This window comes from Platalea leucorodia (genome assembly GCF_965183815.1).
Source record: "Platalea leucorodia genome assembly, chromosome: 7".
Lineage (NCBI taxonomy): Eukaryota > Metazoa > Chordata > Aves > Pelecaniformes > Threskiornithidae > Platalea > Platalea leucorodia.
Window position 1 is genome coordinate 7,042,149 of NC_138829.1, and position 17,479 is coordinate 7,059,627.

At 41.3% G+C, this 17,479-nt stretch overlaps 1 protein-coding gene across 1 annotated transcript in view; it reads left to right on the forward strand.

Annotated features, from left to right (window-relative positions):
* PCNX4 (pecanex 4) overlaps positions 1-17,479 on the forward strand; it is a 19,701-nt gene continuing 2,222 nt past the window's right edge. The window contains exons 1-12 of the mRNA XM_082318241.1: positions 1-81; positions 2,816-2,868; positions 3,564-4,290; positions 5,946-6,125; positions 6,217-6,731; positions 7,570-7,670; positions 7,819-7,941; positions 8,199-8,562; positions 11,219-11,322; positions 11,769-12,805; positions 13,371-13,557; positions 14,367-17,264. Of these exons, the coding sequence (XP_082174367.1) occupies positions 3,602-4,290; positions 5,946-6,125; positions 6,217-6,731; positions 7,570-7,670; positions 7,819-7,941; positions 8,199-8,562; positions 11,219-11,322; positions 11,769-12,805; positions 13,371-13,557; positions 14,367-14,618 (3,552 nt within the window). The 5' untranslated portion in view covers positions 1-81; positions 2,816-2,868; positions 3,564-3,601 and the 3' untranslated portion in view covers positions 14,619-17,264. The remainder of the gene's footprint in view (positions 82-2,815; positions 2,869-3,563; positions 4,291-5,945; positions 6,126-6,216; positions 6,732-7,569; positions 7,671-7,818; positions 7,942-8,198; positions 8,563-11,218; positions 11,323-11,768; positions 12,806-13,370; positions 13,558-14,366; positions 17,265-17,479) is intronic.

Below are 17,479 nucleotides of genomic sequence, written 5' to 3' on the forward strand. Positions count from 1 at the left end.
CCTCCCGCCGCAGGCTCAGCCCCGTTCCCCTTCTGCCCCCGCCCCGCAGAGCCCCTGACCTGCTCCGAGCCCGGGCCAGAGGTAGGTGCCCGCCTCGCAGAGGCTCTTTACCGCGGCTGCCTCTGCGGACACCCATCTGCCCGCTTCCCCCCCGGGGGCGGCAGCAGCCGGGGCTCCGCGGGGCCCTTCGCTGGAGCAGGCGGAGGCTCCAGGGCCTCCCCGAAGCGGGGAGGCGGCGGTGCGGGGCCGGTCGGGGGAGGCAGCGCGTCCCGCCCGGCTCTGCCTGGCCGGCCTTGCCCTCCCCTGGGTTTGCCCACCGGCCGTGCCTCGGCGGGCCCGGTGGCTCCCTGGCTCCCCTCCGGAGTTAAAAACAGCAGGGGCTTTATTTTTGGTCGCTTGGTTGATGATGGTCGCAGAAGATCGGCGTGGGGGAGAGGTGGCTGGGTAGAAAGTGTGGTGGCTCTGGTGGGAGCCCGTCTGGTCAGGTGCGGAGGTGTCCCGGGATGAAGGTGCTCTGCAGCCCTTCCCAAAGCGGTCCCGAGATGCTCTTCCCGTAACTGGAGCGCCTGGGCCTAAGATGCTTCGTCCCCGGTCTCGCTGGGAGATGGCATCGACGCTGCTGAGGAGAGGCCCGCAGCCTGCTCCGCCTGGCTCCCGGGCTGGAAGCGGGCCTGCAGCACAACCTTGAACCGTGGAGCGGAGGCGCGGGTGTCTGGGCACGCAGGTGGGCACGGGGCGAGTCTGGGTTTGCCTGGACAGGGGCTGTCCGCAGCTCCCCTGCGCCTCCGCGCCGGCGTTCCTCCCTCCTGTGCTGGCAGGTGGTTTGTAACCATTACTTAGTCTCGCGTGAAAAGACCTCGAAGACCACTGAGGTAAGTATTTTTAAGCCTTACGTGCTTCAGCGGCTTAGATGGCTGAGAGCTTACACGTGTTCTTCTGTAATCTGCTTGAAATAAAACCAAACCGCACTGAGTTGATCCACCATCAGTGGATGTGAAGGATGGTGGTCATTTAGACAAAAATTCATGCCGTCCTGTGAGTTTCTGCCTGAATTTGACCAAGTTTTGCGTTGTTTCCTTTTGTAGTAAGGACATAGAGAGAATGTTGTGGGGGGAGGAAAATGTTAAATGACTTTATGGTGTTAACGTCCTTTTACCATCCTTGTGATGATAGTATCTAAGTCGCATGGATCCCCGCTGGTGATGACAAACTGTTGTGGTGCAGGTTGTTTGGGTAACCAGGCAAGTTGTCAAAGTCAGGCCAGGCCTGTATGTTAGGAATGTATATTGAAGCCAAGTCCTGTAAACACTCACTGATGTGTGGAGTCTTGTTGCTAGGGCTTTGCACAGAAATAAAGAGACACACACGAGTGCCTCTTTGAAGTCCTAATGTGCTACCTGGCTGTTTGGAAGCCAAGAGGATAGTTGAGGGTATCGTTTCCATAGTTTGTGAGCTTTGGTCTTGGCATTTTCATTTATAAATAAATTCACTGCTTTTTATGGCTAGTTTTGGAGTGTAGCCAAGTAGAACTATATTGTTTATGTGCGTAGATTTCTGTGTCTCACACAAAGATATCTATTGTTTACACAGAAACTGTAAGAGGGATGTTTTGTTAACGTTGTTAGCAATATAAACTGACAAACACAAATGCAGGCTAGAACTTCAAACAAAAATAGCCCTTCTTAGAGCAGAAAAACACAGCTGCCAGAAAACTGTTTTTCAAGGAAAACTATGCACCTTTTCGTTCTACCTTTTCATTCTATGTTTCTCTTAAAACTCAGCTTCTGTTGTTTATGTGCGTATAAATCTTCTACTGCATGTAACTTTCACAGCAACTTAGTTTCATGCCTATGTAGCCCTCTAAATAGTGTTTCTTTTTCTAAACAAGATTGGCTGAATTGTGATTTTTTTTTTTATTACATTTGAAATTTGTTTTTAGTTGGGTGTGTCCCTGTTACATTTTCAAATTCCTGAACTGACTGCAATGAATTCCCATTCATTGTCAACATGTGTCTTTTCCATTAAGACTGACTGCTGCCATCTCCATCCCTTAAGAAACTTCCAATGGCTTGAAATAGGATGACCAAAAAACCTCTGTGTTTTCAGTATTCCATGTTCAGTATGCAATGTGTAAAAATTCCAAATTGGAATTAAAAAAAAAAAAATAATTCCACAGCCTACATGGAGAGTAGTTACAGAGCCTGTGGGGTCCTGCTTTTCATTGTGGAGTGTATTGAAATGGCTTTTAGTCTCTCTCATTTGTGCTGTTTCTAACTTAGTCCTCTGATGATCGGTATCTACCCACAGTCAAGTGATTGATTTCTGTTTAAATGTAAGGAGTACATGGTTCTCAGAAGCACCTAAAAGCATTTGGTATTGTACAAAGAAGAGATCACAGTAGTTTGGAAACTCCATGGCAGCTGAGTGTTTCGTTTTTACTATATCAGCAGTGATGGCTAATAGGTATCCGTCAGATTATACAGGTCCAGTAGAAGAAAGTCAGAATTTCAGTACTTGCATATCTCCTAATGCACATCAACATCTCTTTTTTTAGAATTATTATTAATGAAGTGCTTTGATACTACATCTTTGTGCTGTTTCTTCACCCTATTTCTTAGCTTGAGTATTTCTACCTGTCATTCATGGATTCTTGCTTTCGTGACTAGTAGCATAAAATTATATTTGAATATCATAGTTACCGTCTTACATTCATTTTTTCTACATTGCCTGGTCCTCTCTAAATGAGTGTTCATATCTGATTTCTATTAGATGATTCATTGTAAATGTTTACAGGTATCTTTTTTCCTTTTTTCAGCTTTCTCCATTGACATACAGAAGAGTATATGCCGGTTCTGCTACAACTCACAAGTATTGTGTTTATTTTGTTTATTTTATATGTTTTAGGAAGCGGAAAGTGAACTGTTTATTTTATGTCTTGTGTAGTGCTCAGTACAGTGAGATCCTGTTCTGCAGCTAAGCTGTGTAGGGAGGACAGTAAAAATGCTGATGTGGAAAACAATTTTTAATGCTTCTACTAATTTTTATACAGTTAGTTTATTTCATAAGGCTTTGATTTTTACAGGGACCTTGGTGTGACTGTATGCTTGCACTTATATGGCTATTCACTGAAGTCACGGACTCCTCTGTTTTTATATGGAGATCCTTAACAGGATTAATTGGAATTAGAGGTCTGTGGCAAGATGTGATTGGAATCAGACCGGATGGAAAACAATTTCCGTTTTAGGAAGGTGTTCTGGTGTAGAGATGAGATGGTTTTATCATCTCCCAAGAACAGACTATATGTTTTATTTGTTGCCTAAAGCTTCAGATCATGGACATAATCTTTATTTTAAAATAGATAGTCTTTTTCCATTTTAGGTGTTTGCTTAGTAGTTGTATTCTAGCAGATTCTGTGGGTGCTTTAGGATGATGTTTACTAACACCAACATGTCAGAATTTCAGTGTAACTTCACAAATGAAAACAGGACAAAAGAATTCCCTGGGTAAGTTCTGAGTTCCAGATTCAGTAATGTTTCCGTCTTTTTCTTTCTGTTCTCTTACAGGAAAAATGATACTCATCCAGCATTCCTGAATAATAAGAATGGGTCCAGATGTACCTCTGCTGAATGATTACAAACAGGAGTTCTTCTTGAAGCGCTTTCCACAGACTGTGCTGGGAGGTCCCCGGTTTAAATTAGGCTATTGTGCTCCTCCTTACATATATGTGAATCAGATTATTCTGTTCTTGACGCCATGGGTTTTGGGAGGAGTAGGAACACTTTTGTACCAATTAGGCATTATGAAAGACTATTGTACCGCAGCACTTTCAGGAGGACTGATGTTTGTTACTGCACTTATTCTTCAGATGACAAATGTATATGCAAGACAGAAAACAGTAAGAGTAGAAAGAATGCAAATTCAGAATACCCTAACAGATGAAGATGAGTTTGAATTTTCCAGCTGTGTAGGTTCAGAGACAGTAAAATTTATTATTCCTGGCAAGAAGTATATAATCAACACTGTATTTCATTCCCTTCTGGCAGGGGTATTGTGTGGGCTGGGAACTTGGTATTTGCTGCCAAACAGAATAACCTTGCTGTATAGCAACATTGGAGGAACTGTTATGATCTTTGTATTTGGATGGGTGACTATATGTATAGGAGAGTATTCATTAATCATAAATACAGCTACCGAAACGGCTGCTTTCCAAGCACTGGATACTTATGAAATCACTGCTCTGATGAGACCTTTCTATATTTTTGTCTTTATTGCAGTGGATCTTGCACACAGGTAAACCTAATACGGCATTTAGCTAATATAAGTAATGGTTATTCTATATGTTTTTGATGAGAAAGATGAAATGATTCTTCTGAGGAAAATTTATTTTGAGATTTTAATCAACTGTAGGAACTCAAAAGAAAGAAACTAGAAGAGTGTATGGTAAAAATTGATGCTCTATGCTGTGCATAAAAGGTTGTTGTTAAATTTTTATAGCATTCCATGTAAATTAGGAAGAGCAGTTTCTAAGTAAGGGACAGCTAAAATTATCTGCTAGTGTCAACTTCAGTATTTTTGTACAAGAGCATTTGCATCAGCGTCCTTTTAAAGGGTAAGTTTTCAAAAAACATGTTCCTGATCTGGAACCACAGATCTAAACGCTGCAAACTTCAGGAGCACTGGATTTATATCCAGATCTCATTCTGGAATATTTTCTAATTTAATCTCTGCAAAGTGATTGCAGAGGGTTATAAATTACTGGCAAAAAAGGACCATACATTTGTTTTTAATGAGTGGATAAGCAAATGTGAAGGTTGCTATGTCTTTGTTTTGAACTTGGATTTTTAAATGCTTTTGTAATACAAAAGAACTATGTCAGTCTACAAATAGGAGACTTTGATATTTCCGCTTTTCAGATGAGCGTCTTACTAAAGTATTTGTAGAATCTCTTAAAGCAAGATGTTTTTAGATTTTCTTTATGCATTCTTTCTCCCTGTCGGGTGATATTTATATCACTTTATCACGTGTACGTATTTTATGGTTGGGGTACTTCAAATGCTTTAAAAAAAAAAAAAAAAAAAAAAAGCATGTTTGATTTTACTAGTTTTGCACGTGGAGATGTCTGTCTTAATGATTTACCCTAGTTGCCTCTTCAGTTATGATATGAAAATTATACTCGTGGTCTTGGACCCCAAATTCTTCTATCTAATTTCCTGAGGAGAAAACTTGGACATTCTTTAAATTCCTGACAAAATTGCTCTGAAGCTTACTTACTTATTTAGTAAGAAGTAGAGAAAAACCAAATATCTTAGCAGTCCATCTTTAACTTAATTAGCTAGCTGGTGAACTACGTATGGCTTAGAATTTATGCAGATTTCTAATACTGATCTTTGTATTTTTCCAGGAAGATGTTAATGCTTTTATGTAGAAAATAACATTTTGTATTCCTAGAGAGAGTTTAATTCCTGGTGTACAGGCAACATGCCAGTTCTTTCAGTGTTAAGGCTTGCATCTTGGGTCTTGGACTTCCATAAAGTTTCACTTTTGTAATTCTGAAAAAAATACTTAGCATTTTTTTGTTAAATGGTTGAGGTCTTAGACCCTGTGGACCTTTCTTTTTGCACAAGTATTTCTTGAGTGTATTGTCACAGCAGTATCAAAACAATTAGGATACTTGGGTCATTTGATTCATCTGCGTAATCTGAAGGCTTCAAATCTTTTGAATGAAAAATTAGCTTGTGTTCTTATGTTCTAATTAGTGTATTACTGCCCCAAGCATAAATGTATGTCCTTACTTTTCCTTCTAAAAGATACTAGCTGAGGTTTTGTAGATTGAATATGTAATGTTTATACTTCTGGATTTGCTGCAGTAGTTATACAAAAAGTCTTTCCACACATCAGTTATCTTTGCCTTCACAGAAATCAAACACGTTTCTTCTTTTATCCAGGTTTGCTGTCAACACAGCCATTCTAGAACAGACAAACCAGATTTTGCACATCATATTTCTTTTTCTGCCGTTCCTATGGGCAATGGGAATTCTGCCCCCGCTTGACGCACTTTTTCTATGGGGAATGGAACAACTGTTGGAGTTTGGACTAGGAGGTTCACCTATGTCAAGTAACACAAAGTAAATGTTGTTTATATAATTGTAAAATATATCAATATTGTTCATAACCTTTTTCTTTTCAAGCAAATCTTTTTTATTTTCTCCTTCACAGGTTATTAGTAATGTTTCTCATTTCTGCTGGAACAGCAATAGCATCGTATTTCATTCCCAGCACTCTCGGTGTGATCCTCTTCATGACTGGATTTGGGTTCATACTGAGTCTTAACCTAAGCGAGATTGGTTTTGCCTTCAAACACACCATGATCAGCCATTTAGCCTCCAGCAAATCTAAAAATATGCACAGAGGTCTTAGAATACAATCTGGGTGGAGGGAATTTATTTTTTATTTGACTGTGTTGACATTTGCGCTCATAGAAGCTAGCCTGCTGCATCAATTTGCAGGCTTTTCGTCATTTTCCAAAGCCAGTCCTCAGGCTATAGCAAGTTACATTCTGATCATATTACTTATAATTATGTGGATTCTTAGAGAGATTCAGAGAGTGTACTTGTTTGGAGTCTTCCGAAACCCTTTTTATCCAAAGGATGTCAGGACTGTGACTGTGTTCATGGAGCAGCAAAGAAGGCTAATGAAAGTTGGTGTTGTCAGGAGGATTTTACTAACACTAGGTAGGAATATGCGCTGTCTTGTTGTTTGTTAGATGATACTTGTAGGAAGATTGAAACAACGCTAGAATTACTGTATGTGCGAGATTCTGTGAATGAACTAAGAAAAACGAAGTAGCTGGAAATATTTGTTGATGTTTTGCTAAATTGTGCATTGAGGTCAAAATTACTGGTTCAGAATATTTGGAAGTGATTAGTGATTTTTATTTATTTCCTTTTTAGGGGTAAACCTAAAAAGTTGAGCTTTTTAAAAGTCCAGCTCAGAAAGCAAGGCCTGTTAAAGGATTTTAGTTGTAACATCAGTACTCACTTTTGAAAAAATAGCTCGAGTAGATTTTTTAAAAGGTACTCGGAAACAAAAGTGAGCTGAGAGTCTTCAAGCTGACTAAATATTTGGTTCTTACAACTTGCTAGTAAAGGGAACAGTCTCCCGAACTCCTGGTAGGTTAGGGACAAATGTATCTACTTTGGGGGAACCAAAATTTGATCTAAGTTATTTAATTTTATAAAGAAGCATCAGTTTGGGGAAGTGGATTGATGAGTGCTATTCCCATGTTTACTTATTTGAGTATTTCCTTTCTCTTGGGTAAACAAACAAACAACAAAAAAGTAATAGCGAGTGACAACTAAGCATCAAGATAAATGTTTGCCATCTTGGGTCATTAGTGCGAACACGCTGTTTCGATATCCTGGAAGTGTACAAAGAGGAGTTTGTAATAATGAAGGGAAGAATAATCTCTTTTTACGCCAAGATTTCCATTCTGCAATAAGACTGCTTACCTCTGTAGACTTTAATTATGTTTTTGAAAGGAAATCAATGATTCTTTTATTTCAATTACAGTGTCTCCATTTGCTATGATAGCATTCCTGTCGCTAGACCGTTCGCTACAAAATCTTCATTCTGTGTCTGTTTGCATTGGATTCACAAGAATATTTAGGATGGTAATTTGAATTTTAAATATGTTAGCCTAAAAAATTCTCTTCTACGTGATTTAAGCATTAAGATGACTTGGAAGAAATATTCCAGGTCATGAAAGCAGAGATAGATAAATACGTTTTTAAATGTATGTCTAACATATCTCTATTTTAGGTCTGGCAGAATACGGAAAATGCCCTGCTGGACATAGTGGTTGTGTCAATAGCACAAATGTTGGTGTTTAATCCAGACCTCTGGTGGAACAGGAGCCTTGATACAGGAATCAGACTCTTGCTGGTAATTGTCATAATGTAAATTTAAGCAGATAGTTGTCACTTAAAGTCTTTGTTTCCTTCCCTATGAGAGAATTGCAGAGTCCAGGACCTAGCAAATAGAAGCTAAAAAACTGTGTAATAAGCTATACGCTCTCATACCAGTCAATGATAATCACACTTCATTTTCTTAAAATTATTGTAGATAAGGCGGCTTTGGCAGTGCTGAATACGGTACGACACAGGTTACGAATAAACGTGCTTGTTGTATGTATCTTGCAGGTTGGTATCCTACGGGATCGACTGCTTCAGTTTCTCTCAAAGTTGCAGTTTGCCATAGCTATTCTTTTGACATCGTGGACAGAGAAAAAACAACGTCGTAAATCTACCGCCACCTTAATCACACTCAATGTCGTTTTCTTCCCGATCCTGCTGACGTTCATCGCCATCTCTGCGCTCCTGTCTTCTCCCTTGCTGCCGCTCTTCACGCTACCGATATTTTTGATTGGGTTTCCTCGGCCTATCCGAAGCTGGCCAGGGCCTGTGGGCGCCGCAGCGTGTGTTTGTTCCGATACGGTGTACTACCAGCAGATGGTTCCAAGTCTGGCTGTTGCTCTGCAGTCTGCACTAGCAGCTGGTAGCTTAGGTAGGTACAATAGCAACACTGTGAAGGAATGTAGCTAAGTATTTTAGGAAACGTGATTTTGCTGGAGAACAGGAGAATCACAGCATCTGATTTAAAACACGTTTCACAGCATAGGTTAAATCTGATATTCAGAGACTGTTCAGTTGAGGAGGAAGTCAATGCTTTTAACCTTCCCATCTGTACTTGTTACATTCTTGTATAAAAATCATTCTGGTTTGTTATCTTTAAAATAAGGAGAAACTAAATGGTGATGAAACAGCATCAATCCTAATCTTTTTATACTGAACAAAAAAGGATGGTATGCGTTCATCCCACCTAATTGGAGGCAATCGATTGAGGCGTTCTCTTGACAGTCAGTGGAGGGAAGGAGGTGCGTCAGGCTGCTTTTTATGGTGGTGTATGTGTCTTCCTCTGCATCAGTCCCATTATGCAGGATCCAGAAGGTGACTTTGCTAATTTGGCTGTGTTAATTATGTACGGTAAATACGGACTGGGTGTTTGTAAAATACATGATGTAGCCGAACTAGCAGCTAACAGTTGAGAACAGAACCAGTAGGTAACACTTAATGTCATGTCTTGTGCAGGCAGTTCGGGTAGGGTTCTAACAGGACTTGGGGTCTTAAAGCCTGTGAAAGACATCACGGTGGGCATTTCACAGAATTATATAAACAGAGGTGAAGAAATGCCGAGTCTTTTTCCCAGCTGGAGACAGAATAACTGTTAAAATTGCAAGCTCGTTTTCTTGAGAAGCAGTCTTTGTGTAACCTAAATAATCAAAAGCTTGTTGCCCTTAGACAAGAGGCAAATATTTACACAGGCTCTTAGAAAATGGCTTATGACTAGAAAAAATGGACTAAGATTTGAAGACAGTGGAAGTCAACCTTAATTACACTTTTCTGAAAACTACATGCTAGTGCTTTACTAGGAAACATTTGCTGTACTTTTAGTACTGGTGTCGAGAGAGGTATTAAAAAAATAAAAGTAGGAAGCTTTTTTCCTGTAAAGAAGAGAGATGCTTCAGTTTCTTTCCTGCATCAGCCTGTGTATGTCTTATAGATATAATAGATATATATTTATATCGATCTGTTATATCTATCTATTTTATATCTACACATTTATATATACATTTCCGCATTGCCATCATGACTGTGGTGGAATGTATGCCTCAGATTAAATAATTTAAAACACTAGTCTTGAGGGGGGGAAGGTCTCTTCTTTAATGGGAAAAGCTGTGAATTAATGTCTTCAAGCAAGAAAAATGTGGTGTTCTCAGATGAGTTCAAAATGAAGAGGTACCACTTTGTGTGTCTCTTAATTTAAAACCATACTTTCTGTGTATAGGACTTTTAGTAGCTTTAACAGCTAGCAAGAGGAGAATTAAAATCTTTGCAAAATGTTAGCAAGAAAATGCACTTCATTAGCTCAGTGGGGTAGAAAAGGTTACTTAAATTTTAACTACAGCTTAATGGTTGGTTTCACTGATTTCATCTTACAACATTCTAAAACTAAAATTCTCTGTGCAAGTGAGTGGTCACTCGGACGTGAGTGACAGCAGAAGCAGGTCATAAACTGGCAGCAAATGTCGTGCTTAAGGACAGCACCATTGTATTGGAGAAGCTGACAGTAGGCTATAACTTAAAAGAAATACAGTATAACCACCAGTTGCTAGGAAGTTTGGCATTGCACTTTTTACTGAAATAGGTAGAAGAGAGAAAAGGTACCATTTTTTCTGGACATCTGTCATTGAGTCTTTAAAGCGTGAGCCAGGTTGTGGGATTTTTGAGTACTAATTACTTTGATGTGTGATCTGAAGTTGTTCAGGACTTGATTTTCAAATTCCAGTTTATTTTGTGTGGCTGTATTTTAATACAGTGGGATCAGATTTATTCCACACACACAGAGGTATTTCAGAAAGACTACAGGTGATTTCCACTGTGTCTACTGTTAGTGTTCAACGTGTACGATACTGGTTCACAAATCTGTAAAGATGCTCTGCCTCTATTTATGTAGCTGTAAAATGGGTGTGATATTATGTCACTGGTAAGCTGATGCTTGAGCAGAATCGTTTACACTCTGGATTTCGCATCCTAAGGGATATTTTCTAATCATTCTGGAATACAAGCAAGTCAATTTAGAAACTGGTAGTACAGGTAAAAAATCCTGTTGAACTACATTTTTATTTCTCCCATAAAAAATAAACTTTGTACTCCACAGCAAATAGGGCCATTAAGGTACTCGTGCTAGATGATGATTCTGTAATGCATTCGGCAGTCATTTTAGATCTCCAGGTGACATCAGTGGGAACTGTGCGGTTGGAAATGCAGCCGCAGATGATCCTTAATCATGAAAGTTGTCTCTACAAAGGGAATTGAGGGTGGGGTTGCTTAACCCTGGCCCAGTATGAATATTGTCGTCCTGCAGTTGCGAGGGTTTCCCAGTTTTCCACAGTTTTTTCAAAGATTGCACTACAATTTCAAGATCTAGCTTTGCAGCTAGTTTCTTTAGGATTCTAGGGTACTAGTTAGCCAGTTTTAACTGATTTTGATGCTGATGGAGAAATGTTTTGGTTTTGCAGTTGAATTCCTCAGTTGGCACGTATTTTCATCAATGTAATACCATGGGTTTGGTTTGTTTTGGTTTTGTTTTTCTTGTCTAGGTCTCTCTCTGCCTGGATCACATTACTTGTGCCGTTTTCAGGATAGACTGATGTGGATATTGGTGCTAGAAAAAGGCTTCACTTACTGTGGCGTTAACATTAAGGTAACTGCATGCTAAGGACTGACGTGTTAATGTTTTGAAATCATGAAAACGTTTCGCTGTGTAACATTTCAGCAATATAACTAATTTACCTGATGTTACAGTCAATTTTTAAAATTAGTGTTATTACTATATTAACTAGTCTTGCAACTAACATGCTTGGCAGATGTGAAATTTATTATCTAGCCATCTTTAATAAGCTGGCTAATAAGATCTGTATGAGGCAAAGATTATTTTTTTAAGACATTGATCTGTGTCTAATATTGTAGTGAGTGCTTTGCTATTACTATTATCTGTAGTTAGATTTGCAGGTTCAGTTGTGGAAATATTGACAATGGAACGTACCTTTATTTGTTCAGAAAAATTTTGTTGCAAGAAAACAGCTTGCTAGCATTTAAGGATACGTACTGGCGAAGACCAAAACCTAATTGTTTTCATTTATGCTTCAGGGGCTAGAATTGCAGGAAACATCCTGTCATGCTGCTGAAGCTCACAGAGTTGATGAAATTTTTGAAATGGCCTTCGAACATCAGGAGCACACAAAGATTCTCTCTCCTAATCACCATTTCGGACACATTTTGACTCCTTGTACTGTTCTACCTGTGCGGCTGTATTCCGATGCCAGAAATGTGTTATCTGGAATAATTGACTCTCATGAGAATTTAAAACATCTGAAAGATGATTTCATTAAAGTGCTTGTATGGATGCTTGTCCAGTATTGTTACAAAAAATCAAAAACGTTGGAAAGCCCAGGCAATGCCGACAAGAACAAAAAAGGATCATTTCTAGAAAATCAGCATGGTGGTGCAGTAGAAAGATCCAGGCCTCTGAGGGAAGAAGATAGCTTTAGTGTTGATACAATTGAGGACTGGACTGATGAGAGTGACATTTTTGATCTTGAACCCAGTGGCAGAGTGAAAGACAGAAAAGACCCTGGACAGTTGGCAGCTACACCAAAAGTGCATCTGTCTATTCCAGGATCTGTAGAAACACAGAGCCAAGGCGTCCCACAGGAAATGTCACCAGAAGATAAATTACACAGGGCTGTTGTGCTTGGGCTTCCTGCGGTAGACAAAGGGAAACAGCAAGAAGTTTTACCTCAGGTTGAATTTAGTTGCTGTTACTCAGAGCTACTGAGCATCCCTGAAGAATGGAGAACAGCCCCGGTGCCTGCTTCCAAAGTCAATGAAATGAGGCAGAGGTTTCCAGAAGAATGGTACCATTTCATCTTGAGTCAACTGGACTTTTTTCATCTGAAAGAAAAGCCTTCCAATTTACTTGAAGACCTTATGAAAGATAAAGCTTTGAAAGACTTGTACATCCATGGAGTATTGTCATGCTGTTTTGGTCTGTTTGGCCTGGATAACACCGTGCCTGCCCCGAGCCACGTGTTCAGAGCGTACACTGGTGGTATTCCATGGTCTGTTGGTTTGGACTGGCTAACCGGCAAACCGGAGCTATTCCAGCTTGCATTAAAAGCATTCAGGTAAAAGAAAAATACTCCCTCAGATTATAAAAATGATATAGAGTCCTCTACTTTGAAAGTAAGTATCACTTCACTAAGAGTAGTTCATGTTAAAACCGTATCATTTAAATATATTTGTAGCTTCTTCCTGCACAAATATTGCCTGATTCCCCAGGCAATGAAGACTGTGATACGGAGATTCCTCCCCTCTTGCCTTTCCCACAGCAGCTGCCTCCCGCACTGGAAATCCACTGGGTTAAGTGGGGAAAAATTAACCCATTTTCATTGTCCCCATAATCTAAGAGAACTGCGATGGAGTTAGATGTTTGGCACTTTCCATTATCAGGCAGCAGTAACAGCGTTTGAGGTGAATGAAATCTGTTTAAGCTAACGTGTTTTACGTCTGGGTGAGCTAAAAGCCTACCCGTACTAACTTCTAGTGACTCAGCCGACAAGCGATAACTTACAAAGCTGCTAGCGCTTGGTAACATTGGATGGTGCCTTCCTGCCTTTTCTAGCCTGAAGGGGGTTTCTTCCTCCTGTCTGTTGCTGCACTCCTCACTGTATGGCTTTTTGCACCTTCCAGATACACTTTTAAACTCATGGTTGACAAAGCAAGCCTGGGTCCGGTTGAGAACTTCAAAGAGCTGGTTAACTACCTGGAAGAATATGAAAACGATTGGTACATTGGGTTGGTATCAGATCTTGAGTGGCAGCAAGCAGTTCTCGAGGAAAAGCCATACCTTTTCTCACTGGGCCATGATCCAAACATGGTAAGAAATAAAATTCCTAGTAAGCAAGATCAAACTTTGGGTTTCTTTTCCACTGCTTTTTTTCTTTTTAGTTTGTGTTGCGAAACGAAGGCTGTGCAACCGAAGTTTATGTTTGTACTAGGCAGGAGCTGGCATCCCTGCTGTTGAAAGTCACACTGTTAATCACACTGTTCTTCAGATGCAGCGATATTTCCTGACTCTCTTCCTAGGTGGAAGAATTGATCCAAGGAGACTAGTTTATACACTTTGCCATTTTTAAAGGGACGAAAGCTGGTGAAGGGTGTGGAGCACAAGTCTTATGAGGAGCGGCTGAGGGAGCTGGGGTTGTTTAGCCTGGAGAAGAGGAGTCTCAGGGGAGACCTTATTGCTCTCTACAGCTACCTGAAAGGAGGTTGTAGTGAGGTGGGGGTCGGTCTCTTCTCCCCAGTAACAAGTGATAGGACCAGAGGAAACAGCCTCAAGTTGCACCAGGGGAGGTTTAGGTTGGATACTAGGAAAAATTTCTTCCCTGAAAGGGCTGTCAGGCCCTGGCACAGGCTGCCCAGGGAAGTGGTTGAGTCCCCATCCCTGGAGGTATTTAAAAGAAGGGTAGACGTGGTGCTTAGGGACATGGTTTAGTGGTGGACTTGGCAGTGCTGGGTTAAGGGTTGGACTTGATGATCTTAAAGGTCTTTTCCAACCTTAACGATTCTATGATTCTATGAAATATTCATAGTATGTAGCCCCAAAGCTTCATTTAGTGCTTTGTAACCAAAATGCTTGTGTATTATCTCAGAGAATGTACTTAACGTCTTGATCTGTTCTTAAAGGGAATTTACACTGGGCGAGTCCTCACTCTTCAGGAATTGTTAGTACAAGTGGGAAAACTTAATGACGAAGCTGTCCGAGGTCAGTGGGCGAATCTGTCCTGGGAGCTGCTGTACGCTACAAACGATGACGAAGAACGCTACAGCATCCAGGCACACCCCGTGCTTCTGCGAAACCTTACTGTGCAAGCTGCGGACCCGCCTCTTGGCTACCCCATTTATTCATCTGAACTTCTGCATCTGCCTTTGTTCTAGAACGTCCGTAGCACTTTTTTTTTTATTATTATTTTGTATTTTCTATCTGCATGCTGGGAATCAAATGCTCATGCTACATTTATACACAACAAATAAGATTTTACTCTCAAAATGGCGTTGGGTGGCAGTGCCAAGCCAGCGTACGTAATTTGCACAGAAATGGTGCTAGCCAGAACCTGCAGCAGGCAGGAAGGTTTGAACTGTGTCCTTGCTGCTGGAATGTGGGAGACACCATTGCCTGTGTGGCTGACGAGCCAGGAGATGCTGGAATTCTCTTCTCCAGGTTAGAGAAGAGCAGCATAATTCTGATCATTTACTCCTTTTGGTGTGTTCTGATTTTTTTTTTTTCTTTTTAATAGTTGGACAGGTGACTTGCACTGACAGTCAGGTTACAGCTCACTGTAGTACCGTCGACCGCAGAGTTGGTAACCAAAGTGTACATATGACTATTTATATGATTTTTTTTTTTTATTCTGGCCATTTTATATTGGACTGAGTTCAATTTTAGCATTTGTTATATTATATGACGTCAGCTGCTCTTCCTTAGTTGTAGTAAGTTATCAGCTATGCTTTAACAAAGTTGTAAGGGGCGATTTTCACCGAAGTACTTGTTTTGGGGGCAAAGAGAATTTATATAAACCAATGTGCATTCTGACACATTAATAACCTGTGTGACCTACTGATGAAAGTAACCGTGTAATTAGGGGAGAGGAGGAATTTAAGTCCAAATGGATTAATTTTATTTCCTTCCTCCAATATCCGTATATTTTATATATATAAATATACGTTGGTTTTTGCAACCTATGTCCACATCAACCAGTCTTCCACAAATACCCTGAGAGCTTGATGATGGCGGGGGGGTGGGAATCCAGCTGCCCCTGCCAGAATTCATTTATTTTTTTTAGCCTTACCAGAGGTTAGAACAGAATTTGGCACTTGGTTTGTAACCTTACGGCTCTCCTTGAAAACAGGTCCGGGTCATGTCTTCAGGGCTTGTTTATCCTGGCCGTTAGCACCAGACATTAGCACATAAATGTGTTTTCCCTGTAGATCCGTAGTTACAGTGTGGTCGCTGCTGGCGTACGCCGGACGGGGGTAGGGAATTGTCTGTCTTTAACCCGTAGAATCAATTTAAATCAGATCTGCTCCCTAACAGAATTCGTTCTGGTTTAGATCACCCAGAGTTGTATAATTTGGAGTTTGTTTATTACTTTTTACTCCTCACTTTTAAGACCTTTTTGTATCAGATAAAATTTGTCACAGGCCTGTGTACTGTGTATTTGACTATTAGCCGTTTCTTTTGATCAGTGACCGTAAATGATTTTTAAAAAAAATATGCAACCCTTGTAGTGGAATTCGGAGGTGGTACGGGAACACCCGTCAGCCGCCACGGTATAACACTTTACGTACAGGCTGAAATTCACGCAGAACAGTAAGGGAAGCAGCTTTTAGAAGGGGATTGTTTGGTGTGCGGGAGCGTAGGTCACGAAGTGCTGATAACCGAACATCGCCTTGCTTGGCCACGAACGGGATCTGGAAACAGAGTCATGGAAACTGATCTGGAAGGGGCTTTCAGAGAGCACCTATTTCAGCTCCCTCTCAAAAGGAGCTACTGGCAAGCGTTTAATCTGATTTAAAACTTTCAGTACCAGGAGTGTCATGAACTCGGCAAGTCGTTCGCTCCACTTCTTTGCTGTTCTTGCAGCAGTTGCAAAGTTTGGGTTTTTTCCTAAATCTAATGAAACCTCCCTGCCTCATTGTAAGCCTCTTACGACTTGTCTTCTGTATGGTCACTGAAAATTTAACTACCTTCTTTTGCAGCAGCAGCAGTCTTTTATTTGAAGGTGGCTGTAATTTCTGCCCCCATTCTTTGTCTTCTGTAAAGCGAATAAAGTAGTTGAGAAAAAGCTGGAGCGAGCTGTGATCCTTTTCCTCTTGCTTTCGTCTGGTTCTCTCCATCTGGCGCCCAGCCTCCTTGCAAAGCGTTGCTGTAGCGGGCCCTGGTGTTCCAGCAGGGATCTCCACGGGTGCCAGATGGAAGGACAGAACCAGCGATGTGCAGAATTCCGCTCTGTGCGCAGGAACGCGGAGCTGGGCTGGAACGCGCTGTGCCGCCCTGTGCCCCGCTGTCGCAGGCAGCGTGCCCTACAGCCCCGTCTCCCTTCGTGCCCTCAGCCACTTCACGCACCCCGGTACGTTGCAACCGTACGGCTCCAATTCGCGTTACGATTTTCTGTCGCCCTCTTCAGATTCCGTTTTTGGCAGACGCACGCGTTACAGCCTCTCGTTCCGTATCACAGATGCGCGCAGCCCAGCGCCCCCGTTAAGCCTGTTGGTTCGTTCGCGTGCTCTTGAACTGCGTCCTGTTTGTTTTGGAGCATTTCTCTGATTTCTCTGATTTCTCAGGCATTCAGAGCACCTTCAAGCCTGGTCTTGTCTGCGGCTCTCAAGCATATAACGGATTGCAACGGAATACCAGGATGGACGGGATATCTGGGACTGAGCTTAGGAGAGGCCACCATGCCATTTTCCCGTGCGAGCACCCAGAGCTGCTCTGCGTTTTCTAACGAGCTGCACGCACCGGCTTCACTGCAATTCTCATCAATGCCTACTTGCTTTACAGATTGCGCTCTTCGTCGCACGAAGGTAAGCCTAAGACTTGCATAGGGGCTTTGGAGAAGAACCTTTACTTAACAAGATCTGTTTTAAAGTGGTTTTCTAGCAAGTGTTTGGTGCTTACTAGAGGATTTTCACCCTCTTTTCTTGAGCCTTTACAAAAATGTTAAGTTCCGGAGACCGCCTCTGTCCCATTCGTGTCCCGTAAATCAACGGGATTCAGATTAACGGAACGAAGCGTTGGG